At 25.3% G+C, this 21,571-nt stretch overlaps 1 protein-coding gene across 3 annotated transcripts; it reads right to left on the reverse strand.

Annotated features, from left to right (window-relative positions):
• Positions 1 to 6,200: 6,200 nt before the first annotated feature.
• LOC119670520 (peptidoglycan-recognition protein LC) lies at positions 6,201 to 20,614 on the reverse strand. 3 transcript variants are annotated; one of them, XM_038080811.1, is made up of 4 exons: positions 19,597 to 20,614; positions 9,764 to 9,931; positions 6,727 to 6,878; positions 6,201 to 6,651 (listed from the first exon to the last, which is right to left on the reverse strand). In XM_038080811.1, exons 1-4 carry the CDS (start codon positions 20,570 to 20,572, stop codon positions 6,250 to 6,252), a joined length of 1,698 nt encoding a protein of 565 aa, XP_037936739.1. In that variant the 5' UTR covers positions 20,573 to 20,614; the 3' UTR covers positions 6,201 to 6,249. The 3 variants fall into 3 exon arrangements, with proteins under 3 accessions (XP_037936739.1, XP_037936730.1, XP_037936749.1); XM_038080802.1 differs by having other exon boundaries at positions 9,704 to 9,931; XM_038080821.1 differs by lacking the exons at positions 6,201 to 6,651; positions 6,727 to 6,878 and adding exons at positions 8,726 to 9,155; positions 9,215 to 9,378.
• Positions 20,615 to 21,571: the final 957 nt, after the last annotated feature.

The raw sequence follows: 21,571 nt of genomic DNA on the forward strand, positions 1-21,571 counted from the left end.
ACATCAACAGTTTGGATCTTAGGAACAAATGTAATGAAAAGCTTCTGACAGGCTAATATAGCAAAACTATGTTAAAGATTTAAAAGTTGTTCCTAGAATGTGTTGTCTAATCGTCTTCTTACCAATAAGATGTGGTTTTTTACATAGCACATTGACAGTTTGGATAGTGAGGAAAAAAAAACTTTGTTTTTGTTTTGTGTACTAATTACGGGCGACAATATTATTAAAATGAAATGTAATCTCATCAGGGTAATAATACTATTATAAACAGTAAACAATTTTAAAACTTTTTTTTAACATTATTACACATATATATATTTTTTCTCAATTAATCAATTTTTCTTTGAAATAAAAAAAACATGTTTTATTATGATAAGTGATCATATTATCGTTTGATACAAAACTTATTTTTATTTGCATTTACGAATTAAATAAAAATGTCATTTTTTTAAATTTGTATAAATGTTTTTATTTTATTATTCATCTTAGTAAACTAATTAAGAGACTACAATAATTATAAATTTTAAAATTTTTGACTTGTTACAGATTGAATTTAAATCTCCAATATATCGTTTTCCGCATATTTGATCCTTAAATGACCTGCAAGAGAATAAAAAAATATTTATTATTTGTATGTGTTAATTATGTGTAAAATTAACTGAATAGTATAGTAATATTTAATAATATATTGACATAAATTTTGTTTTATATATAAAACAAAAGTTTTTACTCATATATATATAAACTTTAGCAGCTAAAGGGATTTAATGTTGACATCAACAATTTCTTTCTGTGTACTTTTCTGCATGAAAAAAATTTTGTTTTCTTCATATTTCATTAAGCCAATGCTGCCATTAACGGAGTAGTAGTTAAAGTGAAGTTCATGTGGTGGTTTGTGTCTCATAGTTATCATGGTTGAATTTTTTTTGTGTTTAAAAGTAATAGTTAATGTTTTAATTTTAATATAAATAAAATATTTTACAAAAGAATAATATGGTTTCAATATTTTTAATAACAAAATATAAGTGAATAAGAAGTGCCTTGTTTAATGTGTTACCATTTATGGTTTTGATCAGTGAATGTGTGAAAAAGTCTGCAAATTTAGCTTTGCGATGACGGTTACTTGCCGTTAATAGTATTGCCATATCAAATAAATGCAATTTAAATATTTCAAATCTTACAAGTAAAAACATTATATATTGATTTTGGTAAGTAAAAGAATATTTATTAATAATTATTATTAAAATTTTTTTAAATTTTATTATAATAAAAAACCTAAACTGTGCTCATAAAATACGTTTTTATTACTATTTTTAATATATCATATATTATAATTAACACTAATAAAAACAATAAGATGCATCAAATATACGTCATACACTTACAATGCCAAATGTTTACAAGAATAAAATAAATAACTATTGGAAATTCACACTTTGATATTTGAATATAATTGAATAAATTCTTTGCACAATAATTATAAAGTGATTTATCACTAGTGCACTTAACAAACAAGTAGCTTTGATGAAACAATCAATTACTATATTGAAGAAATGTGTGAACGTTATTTTAATAAAAAATATCAATTTCATTTACACAACAATATATTAAATTTTATATGACGCAACTTGCATGTGCAATAATAAAAAATATTATTAAATAGATAAAACAAACGACAACAAAAGCAAATCAACAAAAATTTATTAAAAACTGTCTTAATGTTAATGATTTAATTAACAAGTACAGTGGTAGGAAATTATTAGGGCATTAATTGAGACGCTGAAAATGTTTATGAAAACCGCCGAATCAATTGATATGTTGTTATTGTTTACCTTATTGTTTAAACTTATTATTTAAACTTATTGTTTCTCAAAGAATGATAAAAATATACGATAAGAAAATGTTAAATACATTTATGTATGTATAAATTATATATAATATTGGCTTATGTAAATGTAGATTATTTTAATACATATGAACTTTACACTTTACGAAAAAATTGAAATTATGCATAGTTATATTGTATATAATGCTAAAATATAATACAAATTTTTAAATATTAAACTTTGAAACTTTATTGACTAAAAACTTATAAAACCAAAAAAAAAAGTTAATGCAGTAGTGATATATACAACAAAAATGCATTAACTAATGCTATGCTTAAAGAATATTTTCATTAGTTATATTATATTTTCATTATTTTCATTAGTTGCTGAATTTGTTAGCATTTAATGTGATTTTCATATATTAGATAAATTTATACATCTATATATATGTGCAGATACTTTCAAAAGTATCAAATAACTTTTTTTCTAAAATATTCTTATAATACATTTTTAACAAATTAATTTTACTTAATTAATTTTATATAATATTATTTTTAACTTACGCCACACATTATTTGTCAAGTTAACACAAGAACACCGATTAAAAAAATTGTTACAAATAAATTAACAAAAATTATTAAATTTTTATATTCATTTGAATACATTATTTTATTTATTTTTTTTTTTGTGTTGTAAGTTTTTTATAACAAACCGCTTCGTAGGTTTGCACCGCACTAATGCTGCCACTTGAATGCAATAGCTATTTGCGCTAGCAATCTTTTAAATAAATTTAATTACGACTTCTTATAGAATTTTTTTAAAATGCAAAAATATTTACTTCTATTTTTGTACTTTGAAGTTCCAATAAAATATTTTATAATCTTATAGATGTTTAAAGTAGTAAATAAAATTATATTTCATTAATTTTTGTTTCAAATAAAAATGATTCTTTTAATTCCATAATGCAATAAAGATAAAAACGATTATATACATTTGAACAATCCCAGTTGGAAATTTGGGTAATCCTACGGAATTATATTGGTAAACAATTTTAAAGATGAGAATGTTTTAAATGGGGATTGATTACCTCTATTGTAGTTAATTATTATTATTAATTAAATATAAGGTAATCAAAATATTGATTGAAGCTCTTGAAGCAACATTTTTTATAACTTTATATATATATATAAGTATATATATAAGTTGACTTTAATATATAAGTTGGACATACCAAACATTAAAAAAATTTAAATAACGAAGCAATTTGGTTACTAAATAGGAATATTCAAACGTGCTCGACACTTAAAACAACTGATTTGTTTTTGTAAAATTGCCAAATTAATTTTAATTAATTTTAATTACCAAAAGGTATCAGGTCTGAAATATTTTTGGTAGTTTTTAAAGAGAATGTATAAAACAACTACATGGACTCGTCCTTATAATACAGTAGAGTACCAATTGGTTCCCTACACTATATGTGTGAATATAATGAATATAATAATGTAATATATAATGAATATAATGAATATAATTAATTTTAATTAGTGGTTGTTTACACTATTGTTTAAATGACTCTGATTTAAAGCAGAGAGGCTAATAGAAAAATTGGAAAAATTCAGATTGCGTTTGTTTGGGTGTAAAGTATATGTAGCGAATGTAATAAATACACGGATATAAATGAGTAATTAAATAGTTTCTAAGTTGTGCATATTGATAAAGATATTCTTTAAATATGTATGTAAAATATAAAAGTAAAATAATTCATTAAAAAATTATAATTTTCTATTTATTTATTTTGGTTACATCAAAATAAATATTAAGTAGTTTTTTTTGGAGCAAAGAAATTATATGCTTCCTTTATATATATAAAATTATATGTTAAATCATTTATTTGATCAAACATTGAAAAACGTTTATAATGTTTTGATTTTAATAACAATATACAATATAAATTATTTTAATAACGAAACCATTTGAATTTCCCAAAGGGATTTCAGAATGGTCATTATAATTTTTTAATAATATTGTAAAGCTAAAAAAAATTAATTTAAGAAATGTGTTAAATTCTACATATATCAAAAAACATTTGTAATATCATGATCATAAAATTTTTATTATTATTACCATAAATATTAATGTAATCATCTATACTTCATTATTGAATTATGATATGTAATTAATATAAGTAATTACTATTTAATTAATTTATTTATTGCAATCATTAATCATGATAATATATAATATTTGTGATAAGATTAAGTTTTTCTGGTATTAAAAAAATTTTAATCGCACCTCTAATAGCAAAAGAATGAAAATAATACCAAGAAAAATGATATGATATTATTAAATGTTATGATAAGAGTTAAAATAAACATTTGTTTGAAATTAAAATAAAAGCGATTAGGTCAGTATAATAATAATTATTTATAAACAGACTAAATTGCAATATTTAAACCTTTTCAGATTTATCTAATTATTTTTATAAGTATGAAAAATTTAGTCTTAAATTTTATGATTGGATATATATTTATATTTTCACAATTAGGAATTGGTAATAGATAATGGAGGAATCCAAATCTGAGAAAACATTAAATATATTAGCAGTATGTGTGAATATATATGTTATTATAATGAAAATAATTTCTGTTTTTTTCTTTCTGACGAATTTTACGATCCAAACGGCACAAAAGATTACAATCGATATATTTTTATGATATATGATACCGTTGTGCTCATGAATCGATATTATTAGGTTTGTCTTTGTCTACCATATATCATTCAGTTTTAATTGATTTAAATATTTAATTAGACAGGCTTAGAGATGCAGCACTTTTGAAGAGATTGTATTTATTTTTTAATAATTGTTCATTAAAATTATTTTTCACTTTATCTTTTGAGATATAATTATGAAGTATAATGTCGTAATTTGGGATTGTTGTAGCAGTTCTTATTATGTCAAGTAAAATTCGAAAAGGATATAATTTCATCATGGATGGTGATTGTTATGTATCCCAATATACTATTATAAATTTTGAGAATTTTTATAGTTAGTTTTGTTTATAAAAGACTTAAGCAATATGTGTATAAATAAACTTTTTCTTATCAAAAACATAGACTTATTCATAAAATCAATTAGTGTTTTTGTAATCCCAAATGTCAAAATACGTTAAAGGGAATGAGTTACCGCCGTATTGATTTTAGTTTTGTAGGGTCTTATTACAACGTATTTAAGACTTAAGTAATGCCTTTTCGAGTTATCCCTACTTTCGTTTATTCAGTTTAATTTTCATATTCTTTTGTTGCAAATCATCAACATGCTTCACCAATTTACCAATTCTTGGTCACTATATTTAGAGGATTTTTGCAGCCATTTATTAGTTAAAGTTTAAAGCGTAATTTTTTATTGTAATAAAAGTGCTTTTCACGATTTTGGGTAACGAGTTCTGTAACCGAGTGAGCAACAACACGCAATTCGAGTATAAACATTTTTTTGCGGTAGATTTTCATTGCTATTCGATATTCGGTTACCATGTCCGTTACTTGACATTGTGAATACCACTTCTGTATTTTTGGCATGTTTCTATTAATTTAATAAAATAATTAATATCATTATTATCATATTTTTGAAATTGAAAACAAAAATCTTTGTATTTTTATTAAAATATAATTTCTTAACAGTTTGTTTTACTATTTAAAATTTAGTTTAATAATAATAATTTCATAAAAATAAATGCGTTGCACAAAAATTAAAATAAAAATATCACATTATATACTATAAAATGTAAATTGAAATCAAAACAAATTTGAATAAAACAGGCATAAACAAAATAATAAACATTATAAATTTTCATACATCCGTTTATATTTTTCTTGTATAATTTTGAGGACAATAACTATTTTTTTGTAAATTTAATAAAAATATTTGACTTTTGACAATCTATAGACCTATAAAGTCTATAGACTTTTTTCGAGGAAAATACTTTTTTTCATATATACTGTAAAATAATTGTATGAATACTTAAAAGTAATTCTGACTTATATGTAAATTTACATTGTAAACTTTAAAGAATCTTAAAATTCTTTCAGATTTAACTAGTTTTATATTTTTATATACAAATAGCTTATATATATTCGAATTAAAAACTTACAATATTTTTTTTTATATTTTATAAACTTTGAGTGTAATAACATAAATTATAATTTTTACATATAATTTTTAATAAATTTAGCAGTCGAATTTATTTAACTAATATGTTTGAGTAAAATTGTAAAATAGCTTATCGTTAAAAGCAAAAACATATATAAAATCATGAATTTAATGTATACAAATATAAACTATACTAACATCTATTTGAAATATATGTATATCTATATATCTATACATCTACGTAACTAAGTTCTTAAATGTTTTTAAATATAGTAATTAATCATTAGTAGAACTAGGACTTTCTGACCATTGTGGCCAGTTTTTAAAGGTTTCATAAAGTTTATCTGCGGCTATTATGCCGGCATTTGGATCGATCTTCTGGGCACCATAAATTTTGTAATCTTCTGTAAGTTTACCCAAACGCACACCTTCTTCAAGTAAGAGTTTGCTCACACTCATTTGTTTTTCATTCGGTTCTAATTTTTTAAATGTTCCAATGAATGCTAAACTGATACTCTTATCATTCCAACCTTTGAGATGTGCTCCCACATTATCCCAACCGCGTCCTTCATAAACATTTCCATCACCACCGATTAGAAAATTGTATATTATATCATCATAATGTGTGGCTTCTATATTGTATGTTTGTAAGATGCGTACACGATAGGTGCAAGTGGACTGAATTTAAAAAATATAATATAATTTAATTATTTGTTATTATTTTTTTCTTAATTATGAATTGTAAAATATTACTTGTGTGGTGCAATCTTCTGTATCAGTAGATGAAACAATAACTTTAGATACCGGCAAATTAAGAGATAAGAGCGGTTTTGAAGGTGGCTGTGCAAGCCAACCATCACGTGGTACTATTCTCAATACTTTTCCACTACCCAAGTTATCTTTGTCTGAAATTGAAAAGCGTATATGTTAGTTATTATTTTATTATTATAAATAATTAAATTTAAAAATTCTTTGATGTGATAAACGATGATATATTGAAGTAAAAAGAGAAGTTATACACCGATATTTAGAATTCTGGAGGCTAAGATTCGATACGGATCGCGGATCTAATGATATTGATGATAGTGATGATATTGACTTCAAAGTCAATATGCACAAAGTGAAGTATTAAATGTAAATTAGAGTAGATAAATAAGAGTAAATTTAGAGTAGAATTAGTATACAAATTATCCAGAATTGTAAAACAGAATGGACAAAAAGTATTATTCTGTTAGTGTACGACCTCATTCTTCATACATTTTTCGTAGGCTAATTAGGCATGTTGTTCAACTCTTCCTATGAGTTTTCTTTTATGTTTGTAGTTAAGTGGAGTACTAATATCCTTTTTGTACAAAAAAGCGACTTAAAACTCCATATAAAATATGTTCCATAAAATTTGGATGTTATAGAAAATTAGATATTCATACAAGTTATCGTACGAAATAGAAAATACTAGGCTTTAGTTTGAAATACTTTTCTCTAAGTGTTAATTTTTGCCCCGGTCATAGAAAAAAAGGATCATGTCAGTTGAGTGTACAATCAAAAACTTTTGCAAAAAGCGGTATCCTTACGCTTATTATTCAAAGTATTTATTTAAGATAATTTGTAAATGAATGTAAATATTCAGAACTAAATCTAAATAGTTTGTCAATCTCTCAAAAAACTAGCTTAAATTCTAACTATATAATGGATTATTAAGACGAGGTATAAGAATCAGCAGATAAATAAAGAATCAAATTAACATAAAAGAAACCAGTAGTTAGTTAAGATTTTGCATTATATATACACTGTTAATATTGATATGTTACATATTATAACATTTTTTACCTAGTGCTGTGTATATAGATTCTAAGAAATATTAAAATATTAAGAATATGTGAATGCTCAAACATAAAGTGATAAAATTATGTTAGCAGCATTTTAATTAAATTCTATTCACGTAGTATTTCGATTATGGGGTCGTATAAGATCTAGCGAACTATAAATGAGTTATTTTTAAGAAATTATAAATTTATTTAAGCAAGCTATTCTAAAATATCTAAGCTCCATATTATATTTGAGTACTTGATATTATGTATATTTTATATTGTGACAAGCTAATAGAAAATAAAATACAACAAAGAGAAGCTCAGCTAATCAAGCACTTCATATGTTATATAGTGAAACTCAAGCACTACGAGTATTTAAAATATTCGATTCTAATGTTGGAATTATATATATTCTCTTGTGATTTCATCATTTTTTAATATATAGAATCCAATGACACCAAATATGGCACAAAAATATCAATATTGAAAGTTACCTGCAGACAATTATATCATAAATATTTTTTAAATTTTGTTAGAAAAATTTCTTCGCCATTAAATTTCATTCCCCTAGATGATTATCAATGAAAACCTTTTTTGGCAACAATTTTATATAGATATTCTCAATAATAGTCAATCAATTTTATTTATCTGCCAACTTGATTTTATTGGTTTTACAAGAGTCGCACTTTAGGAGATCGATAGCGATCTTGTGGTCTAGTTTTTCAGTGCCAGACATTCAAAAATCTAAAAATAATGGTCGTAATAAATTTCTGAAAACTTATTAAAAATACTGTATTATGTGCTTATAATTAAAGTTTTATTTATTTATTTTATAAATATAATACCTGCATATAATTTTGTTTTCTTAATATTAGTTCCACATTTACACCAATTTTTTAAATTAATTATTTTACTATTTTACATAACATAATCAATTAAATTGCACTAAATTTAAATTATTTAAAATTTTATTTAAGATTCCAATTGTTATTTCTAAATAACGGCTGACCAATTAGGCCAAGATTTTATTATATTATATAGTGTATTTCCAGGACTTTCAGTAGCACCGAACTGTCGTGCACCATAAACATGATAATTAGTAGCCAGTTTTTTTCTCCGAAAACCATCTTCAATCAGTAATTTAGCTGCATTAAGCTGTTTCTTGGTCGGTTCTATTGTATTAAAAGTTCCAATAAACGAAACTCCAACACTATCAAAATTATAGCCTTTCGTATGTGCGCCCACATTATCCCATCCACGTCCCTCATATACCAGACCATCACTGCTTATTAAAAAATTATAACCAATATCACTCCAATTCTGTGAATCCATATGAAAAGCTTGTATATTTTTTAGAGTTTGGACGCAATTTTCCTGTTTTATAAAAATTGTTTTACGTTTCTATAAAATGTTTATATATTGCATGTATTTACCATATCCTCACAGACACTAGTGGCCGTATGAGATATAATAACCCGATGGGAAGGTAGCTTAAGTTTGTCCAATGTACCTGATGGGGGTCTTGTACTCCATTTGTCGCGTTTAAGGAAACGTAATGTGCTATTTGAGCCAATTTCGTCATTATCGTCGTCGGGGTCTAAAATTTTTCATTAAAATTAACTGCACATTTTTATTTTTAATTTTAAATTTTGAATAAAAAAGAAAAATTCCATTCAACTTAACTTTGATTGATATTTCATTTTTTTTTGTGCCTTTAACTTTCACTTTTTAAAAGAAATTTTTTTTTTTAATTTAACTTAATTAGAACTTAATCAGTTTAAAATTTACTTTGAACGCGAAATTGTTTACGTTATTAGTTTGTGCATATGTCAACTACATGTGAGAGTTGTTAGACCCCAAGTACCAATTCAAGCAACAAATTTTAAAAACGATTCAGTTAATTTTTCTTAGAAAGAAAATACCTATTGTTGAATTGATTGGAATATTCTTTCTCGAATCATCGCCATCCCCAATTAGCTTACTTTTACGTATCGATGATCTGAACCAATGGTTAGTCGCAACGATGAGTATTCCGATAAGTATCGTAGAAACGATAATTGCTGATGTTATGATAACTGCTTTACGATTGAAAATAAATTTGTATGGCTGATGTTGTGCTTCTGTTGTTCGACCCTCTTTGCCTGGTCCGCCTACAAATAGAAATACAAAATAAAAAATATATTATAATAAAATTTTTATAACACATCAATAAAAATATAAAAACATTAAATTTGGTTATTTTAATAAGAATTCTACTTTTATTATTTTTCCTGAAAGATTGTTTATATTTGCGGATAATAAATGTTTGGCTGCTTGCTTTTGTTTATAATTGTGTGGGAGCTAACAATAAAACAATAGTTGTGGCATTAGTTTGATATCTTTGAACTAAAAGTATACAAATAAAAAAAAATAGTATTCATTTAAATCAAATATAATGTATAAATACAATTTTTATAGTTTTTATAATTCAACTAGAAAACATAGATCTTTCCGATACAAGAAAAATAAGTAGCAGTTAAAGTGGAGTAAGTAAAATATTTACTGTTTACTTACTGATCTTAGTAACTAATGCATATTATAAGGACTTTGAAAAATTCCATTTTAAATAATTTAAATGTAATTTAGTTCCATATTAAAAACATTTTAGTGTAAGCAAAAATTCAATTCCATTCATTCACCACTGATTTATCAAACAGTTGAAGTATATGTATATATAATGAAAATTATGAAATGTATAAACAAAAATCCTTGATTGAAAATACATAATACATTCTAATCATGTTGTTTTTAAAGCATATCAAAAAGGATTTATATAGCTCAGTTCAAAGTTAACAGAATTTATTACAAAATTGGTGTTTGCAATAAAACATTCGACTGGAAATTCTAAATGGCGGTAAAATAGTCCTTCCCTGATGTTTTGTCAAAATTTTATTAGATTTGGACATTTGGATGAATAGCACCCTACATGCTTAACGTCTGAATTGAAAGTATATTTATATTATTGGTGCAAAAATTAACATAGAACAAAGAAGGTATAGTTTTATGATGATTATTTATTTTGTCTGCGATAAGATGATAAGATACATGTTTGCCAACTGAATTCCTTCATCAATGCAAAAACTCACAAAACTTTCATTGCATGTATCAAAGAGCAACCCAAATCATTTTTAAAATTCCTGGAATTGGATATTCTACTCATATTCTTCTTATCGATCTATGCTTTTCTGCGACTTACATTGTCGACCATTCCCTTTGTTCATTTATTCACCTGATTTAGCACTATATGACTTTTATCTTTTTAAAAAAATGTAAAATTCTGATGAATATAATGGGGTATATAAGCCGTCCAAAGAGTTGCTATCGATATTCTGAAGGTTTGTCACTTTAAACGTAATAACCCGATTTCTATTCATTCAATATCACATCAAATCAGTGAAAAATCTATCTATAATCTATTGTATAATTGCCAAAAAACATAGACAGGTAATTTATGATCTATATATCCATTTTTAAAAAGTCCCATTTACTTAGGAATGCACCTTGTATTCTTTAACTATTTCATTGTTTAATATTGTAATCTACTTTAGATTACGTTAGGTGGGTTTGGTTGAATGTAAACCACAAATAGACCTATATTAATATCGATTTTGTAGTAGGCTTTTTTATGAATTTAAGGAGTACTTGTAGGTCCTATAGTATTGAGATAGGAATAGAGAATTTTTAAACAAATTTTTTAAAACGTATTTTTGGACAAGATCCTAGTGGAATTTGATTTACTTATACTGTTTGCTTGTTTAATCAATGTAAAAAGTGAAGAACTTTACACTTCAATATATCGAAATGTAAGCTAACATATATCAGCATCAGAAACATAGAAATATAAATATAAATAAATAATAAATATAAATATATTTCTATAGTTTTGATCAGCATATGGTGTACAGAAAAAAGTTACAACTTTACTAATTAGTATTTTGCCTCTATCTGGTATCGCTTGGTCTTAATGTGGTTTGCAGCCAGCTAGATTAACACAATTACACCTTAACTTTGATATGTCGGGAAGTAAGTTTTATTGTCAATTACTGTAGAAGAATGAGTTTATCAAAATATCTGCATTTACTAAAAGCTGTTGTCAAATATGATTGTCGCAGAGATAAGTACTTTGTCTCTGGTATCTGGTATCGCTGGGAAGGAAAATGGCTATGTGTGTTTTCCAGGATGCCAAATAAATCTAACTTCACCTGAAGTTTATGTCGGATAAGTTATATCAGCTTATATATCGTTTATATCCTCTAACCAACTCCGCATGGATACACCATATAATCTCTAAATAGATATTGCTGAACAAATAGAACATTTTATGAATATATACATTTAATTAGATCACTGAAATTTTATTTAAATAATAACTTAAATACATTAATTTCGATTTAATTTTATATTTTTGTATTCATAAAAACTTAAAACTTACTTTCCTGAATTAATTTAATTTCTGCACTATTTATTCTATGACTCAAGTTATTCAAGCGCCACTCATTGTACTCAAAGTATTTATCAAATTTGCTGTCAATAATTTTGTTAATTTCGTTGCGAAAAGGTTCACTGCACAGTAGTAAGCAAACATCACACTTCCAAATGATATTTTTCGTTGATTTTATAATTTGCAGTTCATCCACATTTAATTTGGTGCAAATTTTATGAAATTTATTCCCACAAATGCCATCGCACTCAATTAAATCAGTTTTTGTTGCGATGTTTTTTTTACATAGACTACAATCAAACATTTTTTTAAAATTATATTTATAAAAAAGTTATATATTTAAAAAAAAAAATTATTTTCCTAGCTGGACTATAAGCAATATTGGTACCGAGCAGTACAAGCGTCAGTATCAGACTACGAAATTCTACAAACGGGACTGGCGAACGACTTTTCTCGGGTGGTGTAAGTGCGCTTTACTTTCCTTGTGTTTTGAAATTAGCATAAATTTCAAAAGCAATTATTTAAGTTGCGTCAATTTTAAGGAAAAAGAGACTAAAAAACAAATTTATTGAATTCATAATATAAAATAACAATTAATTATTGAAAAAATTCCCCCGCGCTATATCGAAAGTATGTGGTGTGATCACGAAGTTTGCTGTGCTATTTCTTTAACGAAACGCAAGCGTTTTTAACACAGAACAGTTTCGTATATACGATATAGTAAAATTTTTTAATAAAATCATTATATATATGTAATTGCTATATAATGTTTCATATTTTTTTCTTTTTATTATTATTTTTACGCTAACTTTTGTTTACAAAATCCAATAGTTGAAGTTTACTCTACAAAGATAATTTATTGCTATTAACCGCAACATATTTTTTGTTTTATTAATTAAATGTGAAATGTAGATTTTAAATATTTTGGTAACAACTTTATCTACTTTTTTGTATTTAATTTTGGAAGCTGTTTTAATATATAAAACGGGGATTTTTTAGTAAACTTAAAGAAAGGAATGCGTATTTTCAAAAAAAAAAACTTTAATAAATTGTTTAGATTTTTTGATACATATTTTTGTTTTTTTTAAAAAAAATAGATGAAATATCAATAAAGTAAGTAGTAAAGTAAGTCCCCGATATTTAAAAAATTACTACATAAATTAATATTTGAAAGTTATTCAATGAATTCTATAACAATCGAGTAACAGATTCATTGAATTGATTACATAGAAAGCATTTATATAATACATACATAATTGTACATTGTATATTTATATATTTACAAATATTTATTTATATATATATATTTATATATATATATAAATTTACAATTTTGTTTTTAAATTTGAAGGAAAAATAAAGAAGTGAACAGATTTAATAAAAAATAAGGATGGATTTAATAGAAGATTGATATGATACTATTGTAAACCGATCACACAGTTTTTGCGGAACAGACTTGTTTTTGGAGCTATATACTTTTTTTGGAGACTTTTGGAGCTATATACTCCGACTCCTGGCATTTCAAAAAAATATGCCTATGTATTATATTTTAATGTTATTGCTGATTTTTATAATGTTAAGTTAGGTTGACTTACATACTAAATTCAACTTAAGCACAAACAGTTGCTCGTTGTGATATCACAGGTAACTTGTTATTCATATTCCAGACCAGCAGGAACGGATCTATGTTATAAAGACAAAACTAGTCAGCATTCAGATAAAAATAGACTAAGTTTATAAACTTTGTAAGTTAGCCCCTTAAAGATTTTTAGTATTTTACTGTTCGAAGACACATAAAGTAAAAAGTCGCTTTTATCTCATTTTCAGAACCGTTATAGGAAAGACCAGATCTCAGTGTATGTCTTCCTAATACGAAGTGACCTATTAGTACCTATATTGAGTAGGTTCCGCTCTTGTTTAACCAGATAAATAATGCGTTTGTTTTTCAATTTGCTTTAAATAAATCTTAAAGTCAATCAAGTATTTTAATCTACTCATGCAATTTTTTAGCTATCTTTAGATATTTACGAGTACTCGTCAGTCGCTACCAATGATATATTAATACCTATTGACTTCACATATTTTATTTATTTAAGAATTTTCACAGAAATTCTCATAGATTTAACTATTAATTATCAGGTTATTCGGTTTTATAGGTTGAGTGACCTGGAGCTGATGTCACATCGATCTAAAATCGGAATCGAAATCAATATAATTAAAACTAAATCATTATATAATATCACTTTATTATTTAATGAAAAATATATACATTATTCGGTTAAACAAGAGATAGGCGCAACATTAAATCCTTTTAGGTACGACATTTAGAATTAATTAACCTCATATTTGAAGAGAACAATTTTTACTTTAACCAACTTTATTAACAAGAATAAAGATAAAATTCACCTTAGAAATAAGAACAACAACGAATTTGTATTAAAAATTTCTATATATTCTTATAAATCCTCTGTTAGATTTATTAACAAATTGTTTAAATGGGAACTTTTTCTATCCCAGGATATGATAAACAAATTTGGTCGTGTACTTAGTCTTATCAATCTAGAAATCTACTTTATTTTTATTCCAAATCTCCACCTTAAGCTTTTCTAAGTGGAGCGAAAGAATTGTTGTGCTGATCATCTTTACTACTGGATAACCCAGACTTTACTACTAGATAGCCTATAATCTTAGTGGTGTTTGAAATTAAGAGATCAAAGTTTTTGACAAACCAGAAAACTATGGTTGACATCCTTAGATTGATATTTTAGGATTTTTGCAGTTTCCTGCTTTACTGAAGGCAACACAGTCATCCGAAATGACTATTTTATGAGCATTTCCTTTTTCCGGTTTAATCTTTTGCTTTTGAATGGGGATTAAATTTAATTTAAATTTTTTATACAAATTGCTTTTTTTGTCTTGATATGGTGTTTTCAAATCAAATTTTTATTAAAAATCAGGACCAAGTATTTCATATTCTCCATCCACTCAATTTTGACATTATTAATTGTTAACACTGTTGGATTATTTTTTTGTGGATATTTGGTGAATGATCTTGTTTTGAACTTGTATGACTTTACTTTGAGTTTTGATTTGAGTTTTCGTTGTATGGTTGTTTTCCATGAGTTCCACTAAGAGAGCATTTGTTTGCCACTGTGGCACAGGTCTTATATAATTTGGATCTTAACTTTTGGAATCCTTTTCTGATGCAAACACTTCTGATCACGACTAAATACTTTTGTACGCTTATGAACAATAAAATCAGCTACCATTAGGTTATGGACGCAGTGTTACTAACAGTTCGGAAGTTATAATTGTTATTGTTGTTCGACGCATAGCCTTTACACCTTTTGCCTCTTATATGGAGCTTTTGATTGTCTATGCGTGGTTAAATTTTTTGTTGCTAATTTAATTTCATACTTGCTTTGTCTAAGTTAATGTAGAGTTTAAGTTTTATTTTGTTATAACTATATTAAATAAATATATATGCAATATATTTCATTATGTATATGCTTTTAAACTTGTAATAATCTTCTTTTCAGTGTAGTAATTCTATGAAAAATCAAACATTTAAAAAATTTAAGTAAAATTTTTTTGTGCATAGAAACAAGTCTGGTATGAAGTAAATTTTATAAAAATTGAAAGTTAAAAACTTCTTAAAAATTGTATTTATTTCACAAAATAACCTTTTGTAAGTGTACTTTAGTTAAAAGATAAGATTGCACTTATAGTATATATTTTTCATTGCGACATGATTGCAAACTATTAAAAGATAATGCAGTCAGATACTTTTAAAATGTATGGCCGTTATTAAGTACTTTTAAATATTTGTAAAACAAACTTAAACCTCTAAAATATATAACATGTTATAATGGATTTTTAAATTTTCATATTCAAAAAATGTGCCTTTTTGTTATCAAAATCTCTATTCACTTTAATCAAGCTACTTCCTGTCATATAAACAGTTCTTTTTTAATGCAATTAAGAAATTTATTGGGGGTTCATGAATAATTTCAGGAAATGTTCTTTATCGGCACTTACAAAATAAAGAGGTTTATTGAGTTATTGTCAAAATATTTTAAGCTGGAGCCAAATACTTAGAGATACTTGTAAAAAAAACTAGTGGAATAAAGTGATGATAGTATTAGTAAGTACTAGGCGTGATTGTATAAACACTGTTAAATCTTCTTAACAAATAACATAATTTAATTTAATTTGACTATATTAAGAATATTTATATTTTACTTCTAAAAATTTTATGAACGTCTTTAACAATTCCTATTTGATTATTTTATGTAAAACATAAATTAAAAGTTTTAAAATATTTTAATATTTCTTTATTTACTGTCTAGGATACAATAGTTCATCAATAGTTACGAACACCTAATATTCAAGTCTATCTAAATATAATAATTGACTGCCTAAAATATGTTTAAAAAAACACTAATTTATTCTTGGTTAATGATTTGAAGTAATGTATTGTTTATTGCCAAGTATTGATGATCTATTTATTTTGTGTGACTCTCAAACATCCGTAATAAGAGTAGTAGTGACCTAACTTAATATTATATTTGGCATCTATTGACTTTAAAACAACAATTTCTGGGCGCCCCTTTTTCCATTACACTATATGCTGATATATTTACGGACCTTAAAATAGTAGTGGCAACCAAGTAGTGTTGGGATTAATAGTGGTATAATTTCATACACAGTATATTATTTTATTTACATTTTTTAACGACTTTAATACGTCATTGTTGTGAGATATTATTACGTGTTAAAATATTAGAACAAAATCTGTTTGAAAAGACAAAGATCAGCTATAACACATTATAGTAAGAACTGTCAATAGTTGGTTTTCGAAATTTTGAGTTTTTCTTAAGAGATGTGGGATAATCGAAACCGATGATATGGTGTAATATACATACATACATAAAATAATTGTCATTTTTTATGAAAATAGATGCTGAGTTCAAAACTTTAATACAAATGTTTTCAAGAAATTACTTATGCGAATCAAAAATAATATAGAAGAATCTCTATACAAAAGTTGAACGATTGTTATCAATGTCAAATGAGAAATAGGTATCGATGATAATTATTATAACTTTGAAAGTAAAAAATTCAATGTATTTGATAGAAGAGATTTTAGTATTATAATTTTGAGATGAACTTTTCAAAATGATTAATGAATCAAAAAATATCGTCTCAAAAGATATATATATTTGTTCAGAACAATACATACAAAATTTTATATTGTTAGTTAAGCAATTCTTTATAATCATACATTTCCTATAATGCTATATATAATACATAAGAAAAAGGAGATGTAATTCAACAAAAAAAAAATTACACAACATTTCTACGACATTAAAGGATATATGCGAACATTCGTTTATTTAGTGACTAAGTTTATTATCTAACAAGCATCCTTTGTGCTTCTTCTTAATATAAAAGAAGAACTTTATAGTAAATTCGTTTCTACCTTTCTCAATATGTATTCTTAATTACATATAGAAATAATATATTCTTCACACCAATCAATTTCAAAAATTTAGTAAATTTGTCGATTAAAAAACTACCAGAAAATTCTAATAATTCTGCCTCTCTAATTAATATTTTCTTTTAAAATATGTTTTTTTTAATATTTAATATATTATGCTTTCATCGAAATTAAAAAATAAATTACAGCATTCCTCACATTATTATATTACACTTAACTTCATACTTGTTCAAAATTTGAGTGCAATTTGACTTTACAAATGGATTTTTAATCTTATTAAATCATTATATTAAAATGTAGTCAAATTTTCTACATTTCCGTTTAGTAATATATACATATATCTAACAAGCACCAAAAAAGTGCTGCTATACTGCATATAAGTGTAGTACTGAAGCAATTTAATTGTTCAGATTTTTATTATCATTTACTTTTTTTTTTATAGATTTCTTTATATAAAAACAGTTTTTAGGTTAATTTAATAATAAAAGATGTTTAGGATAATTGTATATGTACATCGGTTATTAAAACATTTTTGATAAAATTAAAGTAGTTTAGGAAAAGTTATAAAAATATAATTTTGAATTTGGAATATGTTGTAATTTAGTAAAAATGTTTATGAGTTAAAGAATACGGTTTGGGTATTAATATATTCTAAGAGTTTAGTTCCAATACTGATAGAGTTTTAAGTTAAGGAGAGTATGTTTTTCGTGAGATTGAAGTCTCATTCTGAAGTACCAAATTTTATAGTTTAAGTTGTTAGTTAGATGAGAATTGATATTTGTATATCATAGGTTTTAGACCAATTTTGCTAGCATAGCTAGAGAGAATAAAAAAAATCTTTTCTTTCTGTTACAAATAATCTAATAATAACAAACTTATAAACTTTTATTATGTCAGTTATAATCAACTTTACAAACTTTTCAAATAGAAATGTGATATGAAATCAGCAGTTGACCTAGGGAAAACCGAATATTGTCATTATGAGTTCTAACTTATGTTGCACAATTTTAATGCGTATCTTTTTGGTAACTAATGTAAAGTCTAGAACGAAATTGATGTCACAATAGTTTGGTTAAAAAGATTACCGTTCAGTAGCAATTTAAAGGCCTAATATGTGTATATAACACTAAAGTCGAAAACATCTCTCCGGAGTTGTGATTTTATAAGTGATATTAAAACAAAAAATAATTAACGTTGAATAATTTTTTCACAATTTATAAGATGACATAAAATGATGACTGATTAAATTGACTAGAATTTTTTATTGTTAAACTTTTATATTTGTTTTGAATTATAAACATTTGAAGTTTTATAACAATCGAAAATATTCCTTAAAATTCTTTAAAAAAAATAAACTTAGAGTATTCGTAAAGGCTTTCTTCGTCTTCACTTATTTACGTGTTTACTTTTATGGTTTTAATTATTTATTCAAATAAATTGCTTGAAATTCTTGGATATTGCATTCAACATTCAGAGGTATGTAAACAGGAAAAAAATAATACAGCGCAATTATACTTGAATATGCAGTAACCCATTCGCAAGCACTACAACATTTCAACACCTTTTGGTGGCCTCGTATTTATGACCGCCCGATAAATAAACAAACAAAGAAAACACAAACAAAAACACTTTATGTATTTATTGTAATAAAAAAAAAAGAAACAAAATGCGCAAAACAAAAAAATATAAAATCAAAACCAATTGCATAGATCTGTTCTGATTAACAATAAATAAACAAATACACATTTACACATTTACACAGCCATAATAACACTACACACCCACATTTGTTTCTGGTTTTATTCATAAGTCATAACACATACATAGTCACTTACCGTTGTCTCTTTCCTTTGCATTGTTTTCGTTTACGAATACTGGATTGTCTTGCCCATTCTCATCGGTTGGTTTCCACTTTTCGCGATTATCAATAAGGAACTGTTGTATCGTTACTGGACCCTCGTAAAAGTGTTTATCACCAAAGGTAACATCTGTGGAATTTGACAAAGCAATGCTACCGATTTGTGGCGGTGCAACTGGTGTCAATGCACCCAATCCTGGTGGTTGTAGGTTGCCATTAAGTATATTTTCAGCCAATGGACCAACACCAGCTGATAAATTTCCATTTGGATTTATTCTTTGGCTGATCACTGTTAGACCTTTATTTATGTTTGGCAAGTCTGGACTATCTGGTGCTAATGTTGTTTGTTGGCCTAGCTTTTTTACTATATAATTACTGTGTACTCCTTCAGCGTCTGCTTCACACTCTGAGTCTGAGTCCACAATACTTGAGTCTATGGCATTCTCATCGATCGAAACTATCGATATCGACATACTGCGTATAGATACTGCAGGTGAGCAATGTTTTGAGTTGGGTCTACTGCAATTTCTGCTACTACTCCTAGTCTGCCAATTCTTTTGTGCCTCAACATCGTCGCTAGATGGCGTATTTGTTATGTTTATTATATTTTCTATACTTAAATTATTATTTTTATTTGCATTAAATTTATCACTTTTATTTTGATTATTTTTTAATAATTTTGGGCTCGATTTTTCGTTTTCAATGTGTAGCCCATTATCAATGTTTTTTTTCGCTTCCTCATTTGTATTATCTTTTGCAATTTTGCTTGTTGTCAATGTTGTTGTAGCGTTGTCATTGCTATTGTTGTTATTGTTGCTATTGCTGTTGCTGTTATTAAATGTTGTTTTGTTATCAATAATAATTACACCAGAGTCTGTAGATGATGAACAACTCGTTGCTGCTGATAAATGATTTCCATTCGAGTTCATTTCATTATCATTTTTTAAATGCATTTTCTTATACAAATTTGTAATTTTTGTTTTGTTTTTAGTCAATTAATTATTTTTTTAAATCGATAATTAATTACTTTTTTTAGTATTTTAAAAATTTGCTTGTTTAGAGCATTTTTTTAAAATCATGTAATCATTTTTTTCATTGTAGTTTTTAACTTTTTTTTATTTAGTTCTCTTCTGTGATCGATCCATGAATCACACAATCATTTTATGTTTTATGATGGAAAAATACTGAAATTTAAATAAAATTTGTTTTTAATTTATTTGCTATTAATTTGTTTTTTTTATTTGTTAAAAAATTCCAATTATTTCTATAATAGCGCTATTATAAAAAAGTACTATTTTTATATTATTTGAAATTGTTAAAAAATTTTTAGAATAATGATTTCCAATTAGTAGGGGCTTTAGTAAAGATATTCTTCACATAAATATATATAAATATATTCTTATGTATGGTTGTTTATATCGAAACTCATACGTGTTAAGTAGTATATATTCTTAATAAATTTCTCGAATTTCCCAATAAATAATTATTGATATTCACGTGTTTGATATGTACGTGTAACGAGTAATTATTAATGTATATAACAGGAAGTGAAGTAAAATAAAATATATATCTACAACTGATTTTGTTGGTAAGATTCTGAAAAATATTTAAAAAGTTTTTTTATATACTGAAGACTTCCTGTATTATCATTTCAGCAGTTTAGTCTATAGTTTCAAAAAGAGATATCAAGATCTCAAGATCTTATCAAGATCTTATACTGAAGACTTCTTGTATTATCATTTCAACAGTATAGCCTATAGTTTCAAAAAGAGATATCAAGATCTTATTTGTAATTTATAGTATAAAATAAAAAATTTCAGATATCAACCCTACAGAAAATATAGGGTTAATAGTGAAGGAGGAGGAACTGGTATGCTTTTATTGTGAATAAGTGTAAATTACCAAATTTTATTAATAGTTGAATATAGTTATGAATAACTACATAATAATAT

This window comes from Teleopsis dalmanni, chromosome 1 (genome assembly GCF_002237135.1).
Source record: "Teleopsis dalmanni isolate 2A chromosome 1, ASM223713v2, whole genome shotgun sequence".
Classification (NCBI taxonomy): Eukaryota; Metazoa; Arthropoda; class Insecta; order Diptera; family Diopsidae; genus Teleopsis; species Teleopsis dalmanni.